The sequence below is a fragment of the Eupeodes corollae genome, chromosome 1 (assembly GCF_945859685.1).
Source record: "Eupeodes corollae chromosome 1, idEupCoro1.1, whole genome shotgun sequence".
Lineage (NCBI taxonomy): Eukaryota > Metazoa > Arthropoda > Insecta > Diptera > Syrphidae > Eupeodes > Eupeodes corollae.
The window spans coordinates 7,263,238-7,272,254 of record NC_079147.1 but is presented as its reverse complement, the minus strand read 5'-3'; the positions used below and the strand labels follow the sequence as shown (position 1 = coordinate 7,272,254).

Below are 9,017 nucleotides of genomic sequence, written 5' to 3'. Positions count from 1 at the left end.
CTGGGACTCAAGAACCCAATGGAAGGAAACCCTTTACAAACAAGGACAGTCATAGCACCCAAAAAATTTCATATATCTTTAGAGCAAGAGAAGTGGTGCTTCCGTTCATACCCCATAGAAGTGATCTACCACTCTTTTGTTTAATATGCAACATGGTACAGCGTGGAGATTCCGTAGGAGTATGCCCAGCATTTAAAGACATCAGAAGGAGCTGCTTTGGGAAACCAAGCTTGTCATCCGAAGAAGTGAAAAATGCTTTAAACGGTCCCCACTGGGAAGCTATCAACAAATTTTGCTAAGTAACCGAAAAATGATAATTGATGAAGACTTTTGAATCAGATGAATCGACTTAAACATAAAAAAAAGGAACTTAAAAAACAAATTGAAACTTATGCTAAGAGTGTTAGTGTTATAGTATTAATATTAAATTTAAAAGAAAAAAGAAATAATTAGATTAAAACTCAAGATGTAAATGTACTCAAAAATTGATAGTTCTTGGCAGATAGACGGCTTTTAGCCATGTCCTTATGATAGATAGGATTAAATGTACAAGTATTTTTTGTAAATAAATCTATTTTTGAATTGAAATTGAATATCTATCAATTGATAGTTGACACTAGCAATAGGTTTGAATGTCAATCAAACCAGTTGCAAATATATTTCCTATTTGAAACAACCACTATTTTTCCTGAAAAAGATAAACTGCAGTTTATTTCTAGATTTCATCGGTGTATTTCTTTGAAAATCACATTTCATATGATCTCGGTGCTAATAATTCGAAAAATCCATTTTCAATGACAATCCTCCATTATTTCAGCTAAAATCTTACTTTGCAATGAAGCATATTTTGTTTACCATGAATAATTAACATAATAATTACATGGTTACAATGTACTACACCTCCATGGACAATTTATTAACAAAATATTTGATATAGTCCTACGTTACATTTCTTCTTGGGAGTACTTAAGTGCTGCTTGTTTGCCTTCAGACAAGAATTACTTTTTTCTTTTTCCTTTTGAACAAAATAACTTTTGTCTTTTGGGAACATCGGAAACGATTAATGCATTTAAATGTTTTATTCCTTAAATTATAAATATCTTTACAAAATGTATTAATGTTTAGTAAATAATTTTCATAACATTTTACATAGTTGAAGAAGTGGTTTCTTTTTCTCTTTTACAATTTGTTTTCTTTTTGTTGTTTTTCTCTTTATTTTTTATCATTTTTTCTTTGTATAATATAATCTTATAAATTTGTTTTATTTTTAAATAATAATTAATTAATTTTCTCTTGATATAACAAACATATTTTTAAAGCGAGATGCTCACGGAAATATAACTAAAAACATTTTTTTCTTTTTCTCTATTCTTCTAGATTTTTCCAACGCAACAAGGACCAAAACAATAAAATAAATAATAATAATTGGGTATGCGAAAGGAATGCGAAATTCATGTATAATTTGTATGCGGTTAATTATAAATTATAAGAAAAAGAAAATCACAAACTCTGAAAGTATAGGATATAGATAGAAACTAACTCTAAACAAAAATAATTTGGGGGATGGGGGTTGGTTGTTAGACTTTTGCGGACGCATTAATCGTAGGTTGCCTCTATTGAAAGGGGCCATGTGACTGGTTCGTGCCCTAAAGGCGCGAGGAAAAGTTCTCATAGAGTGATGAGAGTAGAACAGCTGTCGTGGGGTTATAATACTCTTGTCATTGGGTCAAGTCCTTTCCGTAGGCAAGTGGTGATGTGTTTGCATTGTGATTACTGTTCGTAAAAGCCGATATGTCAGGCACAAAGTTGCCAGTTTGTTGCAGCTCCTAAAACAATATAATATTCAATCATTTACAAAAAAGTTTCGGATATGCATAACTCTAAGACTAACCTCAAGCTCTTTTAGAGCTTTCATTATTTTATTTACATCTAAGTCCGTGCATTCGAGTGATTTCTTGGGAACAGTGGTGGCAGTCTTGAGTTTGTCATGCAAACCTGGTGAATCGCTTCGACTTCCGTGATGGCTTGATTTCTTGTATTTGTTCTTGCTGACAATGGGCAGTGAGTGGGAACTACTGCGAGCTTGGTAGACACCTACTATCTCAACACCATCCGACTCGCTACTACTGTCCCGACGAATGAATTCCGCCTTCAACGGTGAGTGGTTGTGCGAATTTATATCGAGACCAGATGATCGACCTCCTTTTTGACGTTCGTTCAGCGAATGCGACTTGCCGGTGGTGTGGTTGATGAGCTGGTTGGACGTATTGATAATCTCAGAGGCGGATTTGAAGTTATCAATATTAATCACGTGGGTGTTGTTGTCCACATTCAGTGAGTTACCCAGATAACCGGCGGAATGTTGCGGCTGCGGAGTGGTGGATACCGACGAGGAAGTTGACGATGGCGATGACATTATGCTGTTTATGCTGTGATCAGTTCGTTTGGAGGGAGAAACCAGATCAATAGGGTTTTTGGAAATATTTACAATACCGGTGCCGGTGGATGATCTATTGCTATTTAGATTTTGGTTTGGATTGGCGTTATTGTTGTTATTGGTTACAGATCCACTTGCGGATTTATCACTCTTCGAGCCGCTTTGACTTTGGCCACTGCAAAGGTTCAATGGACTGCTCGTCGACGAACGATGCAATTTTCCGGAGGACGAGGAGTAAGCCTTCGATGAATGCAAGTGCTCAGCAGAAGCATTACTGTGCGCTGCCGTCGGCAACAGTTTCGTCATATCATTTGGTTTAAGATTGGCGGCGTTTGAGGATTCACTTGAAGACGCCGTTGCATGGTTGTCAGTGGTGTTGATTGATAACTTGCTGCTTGTGGAAACAGCCGATTCTTGATTGAGTAATTGTGATTTTTCCGTCGAACTGAGTGCTGTTCGAGATTCATCGGGTTTTTTGTTCTCTTTTAGTTTTTTAGGTGCGTTCTTCTTCTTTTCGATTTCTCGCTTCAGCTCGTCCAATTTCATCCAACCACTTGGCCAAATATTGATGACTTTGTCTTTAAGGAAGTTGGTAACAAAATCTTCGAATGATTCTTTTCGGGTACGCAGAACTGTAAACGACATCCAACGCACTTGATAGAGATCATACAGTAGAGTCCTGTAGAAGGAAAGATTTGTTATTTTATTTAGCTTTTTTCGGGTTTTTAAATCAAAATAAATTCTCACCTTGAATTATCATTCCATTGGAATCTCTTTTTAGGCATTTTAGGAGCATTCTCTAACTTATGTACGTCCACTCCAGGATGAAGAGATCTAAGGAAGACATAACATTGATCACATAAACAAAATAAATCTAATTTGCCTAAACAAAACTAGAAAACTACAAAAGGAAGAAGTTAAAGCTTAATATCAGACTTGATAGAGTTTTAAGCCAAAGAACTGAAATAAATTGACATTGGATTTATAGGCTGAAATTGCTGAGGTGCACGAAAATTAGGCTTTGTTACTAATTATTTTTCCTTATTAAAGACCTTTCCCAAGAAGTTATTTTTATTTTATTCAACATTCTTGATGTTCGACGGAAAAAAGAATTTTCTTACTGGACAGTATGTTCTCAATCAAGCTTAAGAGCAAACTAATGGAAATGCGACTATATATGTATTTAAGGACAGAATGCAACTGCATCTTCGGAGAAATTCAAACAATAGTAATAGTAGTAGTTTCAAAAACATCGAATATTTTATCATTGCACAAGTGACGACCAATTTTTACTACCCTTACTATGTAGATACTAAGAAGATGTCGGTGCACATTGGTTTTGAGTTCCTGAACACTGCAATGACTAGGAAGGCAGATAGTGGTAAAGCATTTCACATTCGCGTAGTACGGCTAAAGAACGAATCTCCGTATTTGACAATACGACCGAAGTTGGGCTCAAAGATATGCTGATGAGCAGTCTTAGCAGCGAGAGTATTATATACGGTTGAACTTTTTAACGAGACGAATGCAGCTAAATATTTCCTCAGAGCATAAACCTTTAAAATAACGGTAAATAGGGTTAGATAACAAACATAATGACAGTGTTTAAGCGACGTTAATGATCCAATAATGGTGATATCACCAATCAATTTTAATGTTTTATGTTCAACTCTGTGAAAGAAGCTTAAGTAAGTTGCAGGAATTATACTTAAGCTCAGGACATATATAAGCGAGCAAGATCAAAGGGGGAGAAAAACTGCTTGCATCGCCTAAAGAAACCAAACATCTTGCGGCATTTTTGGCAACATCGTTTACGTTATCGTTCCTCAAGAGGTGATTAGTGACACACATTCCTAGAATATCGAGATGTTTAGTCTTATTGATGAAAGTGCCACCACTAATTGATAATGGCATTTGGGATATAGCTCGCTTTGACGATACAAGGTTATGTTAACGTTACTATTGGTTGGGAAGTCCAACACACTTAGACCAAAGTATGGTCCGTTGTGATACCACATGGATCAGTTGATCAGCTTATCTCGTCGAACCAATTGGAGCTCCGAATGAAGCGTATGAGAAAAATAATGTCAGAATTTTTTAGATCGCTGGTATCGTTAAAGTAGTAGTCTCCAAGGTGGATGCTAAGTCTTTGTGATAAGGCATGACATGTGCACAGAAGATGAGAGATTGTCTGCTCCTCCTCCTAGTCCATGCAACTCCTACAAAAATCATTTCCATGGGCTCCAAGTCGAAGAGCATGCCTTCCTATCAAGCAGTGCTCAGTCAGGACACCAATAACGTAGCTAATGTGCAATCTACTCAGAGAGATTTATTGTTTTGAGCGCCTGGCGCTAAGATGAGGCCAAATTAGTTTTGTCGCTAAACAGGTGGTGGTGTTATTCCACCTGAAGTTTGTTTTCTCTATGGTATCTTGCTTTAGCATGAGTTGACATGTAGCTAAGGGGATACCTATGCTTGAATTGAGTGCCAGCAGAGGTAAAGTTGTTCCGCTTTTTGCAAGTTCGTCAGCTTTGCTATTTTCTGGACTGTCTCTATGGCCCGGCACCCAGAAAAGGTGAATGTTGAACTGTGTAGCCATCTCCGTAAGAGATGATCGATAATTTAGTGCTGTTAGTGAGTTAGCTAGGGTATCCGAGAAGATGCGTATATCATAAGTTGATATAACGTTTTCTCTAAGCCATGATAGGACTTCTTTTATAGCCAGGATTTCAGCTTGGAACACGCTACAATGATCGGGTAGACGAAAGGAGAGACTAAGTTAAGTCTATCTGAGTATACGCCTCCGTTTTTGATCCGTCTGTATAAAAGTTTATAGGATCATCGTTCAAAAATGATGTATTCTCCCAAGAAGACCTGGGAGGTATAGTCACTTTGAAGTTATAGTTATTAAACTGAGGATGGGGTATGGTGTAGTCAATATTACTGTTTATAGTTTTGAACGAGTTCAAAATAGTGGGAGGCTTGAAGCCGTTTGCTTGCTTAAAATGTCCAGCGGTATTAGATGGAACAGAACATCAAGTGAGGCGGAGGGGGTAGAGGGAAGTGCTCCTCCCATACACAGGCAGGCTGTTTTTTGGACTTTGCTGAGTTTATCGCGATTTGTCGCTATATTTAGCGCCGTCCACCATACCGCTACTCCATAAGTAAGGATCGGCCTTATGACCGAGATATATAGCCAGTGTGTAATGCGGGGCTGTAGGCCCCATTTATTACCAATGGCCTTTTTACAGGAGAACAGGGCTACTGCGGCCTTGTTTATTCTGTCTTGAATATTAGGTTTAAAACTTAATTTCTTATTCAAAATGAGACCCAAGTATTTTGCTTGTTCAGTGAAGTTAAGTGGTACACCGTTTCTAAGGGGAGGGTCAATGAGTGGGACTTTGTATTTCCTTGTGAAGAGGATAAGGTCGGTTTTTTGTGGGTTAACGCCTAGTCCACACCGATTTGCACATCTGATGCGCTTATTTAAAGCGTTTTGTAAGAGTGATTTTAGTTTATTGGGATGTTTACCCGTTACTGCAATAGCAACATCGTCCGAATAAGCAAACATTCTGTATCCCTCTCTTTCTAGAGTAATTAGTAATTCATTTATTACTAAATTCCAGAGGAGAGGGGATAGGACATCACCTTGTGGCGTACCTCTGCTGACACCCCTTTGCACAGTAAAATAGCTCAGTTTTTAATTGATAATCCTGCTTATCAGTATCTGATTAATCAATTGGCTGATCGACTTATCTACCTTTAGAGATGTCAATACACGTGCAATTGCAGATGTGTCGACATTGTTAAATGCACCTTCTGTATCTAAGAAGGCAACTAAGGTGTACTCTTTATGATGGAGGGAATATTCGATTGTACGTACTATACTGTGTAGAGCCGTTGTAGGCGTGTTGAGCCTTTGAAAGGAGGGACTTATCAATACTTGCCCTTAAGTGGATATCGATCAAACGTTCAAAAGTTTTGAGAAGGAATGATGATAAGCTGATAGGTCTTTAGGGTTAACGTGGCTGGATTTTCCAGCTTTTGGAATACATGCAAGACATCATTGGGTTTTTGAAGCATTAAATTGGAAGTGGTTTTTTATTCTATATGGATCTTATCATATTATGTCGTTCAAGTTCTACATTCGAAGAACAGGGATGTGAGTCTGAAAACGAATATGGAAAGCAAAGATCACTATCGTGAGCGAAACAATGTATTGAATTAGAAGTTGTAGACAGAAAATCATTAGTAAAAATTATAAAGTGTTTTGGAGATATAGCAGAGCTCTGGGGCACAGCAGCATTTAATTTGTTTTTCAGACTTGAACCCTTCCAGTATTACTTTTATCATTCATGAAAACCGAAAGCACACATTTTCGATATCAAAAGTTTTTAAAATATTACTTTTTCCAAAGTAATGTAAAAATGTGCTCAACTGTTTGCTGAGATGAACTATGAGATCGCCGTACTGCCGATCATTAGGAAGCTTTCGATTTTCGAGGTATTTCTTGTACTGATACCTAATCGACGCTTCCATGACCTTGTAAAGAAGGTACAGTCGGTCGATTATAAGAGGGTATGGAAGATTGGTCTTTTTTGGACAAATACTGTATCCGCTCTTATGCAATGGTTTTGCAGGTGTTGAAAAACACCTCCTCAAAACAAAATCGGGGATACAATCCGGCACAGCGGATTAATGTATAGTGAGTTCTATTAGGACTTTCACCACGAGTGTGAAAAAAGATAAGTTCCATAGAATTTCTAGCGCGCTCAAGAACGGGCGGAGTTATAACACCAACTGGCAGCGTTGAATCAGCGACGAACTGTATAGCAAAGAAATAAGCTTTCTCTATAGTCTAGTAACAGAGGAAGTAGAATAATTGCTTATGTTTTTAACGAAAGATCTACGAAAGACTACGTTTGGGACATTGCAATATTTGTTGGTGTAATTTTTGCTCATGCAGAAATTTGGTCTTCCTGACTTGCTTTATTTTTTTTCCGGATTTCCTCAGTTGGGTTGGTTGTAAAACAACGGAAACTTACCTCCTAACCCTAATAAACTCCGTTTAATTTACGGTAAAAACGCAAGTACAAAAAGCTCTTATTAATACTGCCCGAGAGATGGTAGGTAGGTAGGTAGAAATGGCGATTTCAAGGCAACCTAGACTGAGATCTAATTAGCGCTGTAGTGCGCCGTTTTGATACCAAAAGGAATGTTAACCATTTCCGCAAATGAGCTATGAAGGGCCGATCCTCGCCTGGCTAGCTCGTCAGTCCGTTCATTTCCCACAATACCACAATACCACTACGGCCCGGAACCCAGATCAGGGTGACACCGAGGTTAATATTCAGGCTCGCAAGCTCATCGCGACATTGCTGGACCAATTTAGATGAGGATATGGCCGAATTAATGGCTTTGACAGCTGCCTGACTGTCTGTAAAGATAGCCACATTTCGGTTTTGGTTTGGGTTTTGTTTAAGTATCTTACATGCCTCCCTTATTGCCAGCAGTTCAGCTTGAAAACGCTAGCAAAGTCAGGAAGCTTAAAGGATTTGGCTACATTTAGGGACTCAGAAAAGATCCAGGACTAACTCCGCACTTCATTTTGAGCCGTCAGTAAAGATGGTTGTGTCGAAATCTATCGACACGATGTCATAATCCCAATCTTCTCTCGATGGGAAAATGACCTTAAAACCCTTACTAAGGTTTAAAGTACGAGCGCAGTAGTCAGTGTCTACCGAGATAATATCTGAGGGAATTAATTTCGTAGTGTTGCTGTGACCGTAAGGTTTTGACAACCAGCTATTTGATTCCTTCAGCCTAATAGCGCTGCAGGAAACTATGTATTTAATAAAAAGGTCGATTGGTAGAAGATCCAAAATAACGTTTAAGGCGTCCGTTGGGCAAGTACGCATGGCTCCTGTGGTGCCCACGCAAGCTGTTCTCTGAACCTTCTTTAGCCTATTAATGTTATAGGCTTTGCTAAGAGCAGGCCACCACACAATCGAACCATATGTTAAGATAGGGCGTACTATGGCTGTGTACGTCCATAAAATCCGACTGAAGTCCCCACTTCTTGCCGAAAGTTTTGCTGCAGGCGTAGAAGGCGACACAGGCCTTCTTAACCCGTACTACAATATTTAGTTTCCAGTTTAGTTTAGGGTCAAGTATAACTCCCAAATATTTTGCACTGGAAGACAATGATAGGATTTGACCATTGAGTCGAGGTAGCGTGAAGGGCGGTACTTTAGTTTTGGTGGTAAAGAGCAACAGTTCAGTTTTACTTTGGTTAACTCCTAGTCCACAACTAGTGGCCCAGTTGCTAACTTTCTTCAAAGCTGACTCCGTGATTTCACTAATCACAGAGGTGTACTTTCCTGACACCAATAGCACCAAATCATCCGCGTAGGCTACCGCCTTCACTCCTCATCTCTCTAATTTAACGAGAATTGTATCCATGACCAGAAGCCATAGAAGAGGCGAAAGAACAACACCCTGGGGTGTTCCCCTACTCACGTGTTTTGTTGTGATTGTATTGCCTAGAGAGGTTCGAATCTTTCTACCACTGAGCATGAAA

At 38.6% G+C, this 9,017-nt stretch overlaps 1 protein-coding gene across 1 annotated transcript in view; it reads right to left on the bottom strand.

Moving 5' to 3' along the window:
• Nucleotides 1-876: 876 nt before the first annotated feature.
• LOC129938786 (yemanuclein) overlaps nucleotides 877-9,017 on the bottom strand; it is a 32,551-nt gene continuing 24,410 nt past the window's right edge. Inside the window, exons 6-8 of the mRNA XM_056046538.1 lie at nucleotides 3,185-3,271; nucleotides 1,892-3,116; nucleotides 877-1,826 (exon numbers count right to left, since the gene is read on the bottom strand). Coding sequence (XP_055902513.1) covers nucleotides 1,719-1,826; nucleotides 1,892-3,116; nucleotides 3,185-3,271 — 1,420 coding nt within the window. The 3' untranslated portion in view covers nucleotides 877-1,718. The remainder of the gene's footprint in view (nucleotides 1,827-1,891; nucleotides 3,117-3,184; nucleotides 3,272-9,017) is intronic.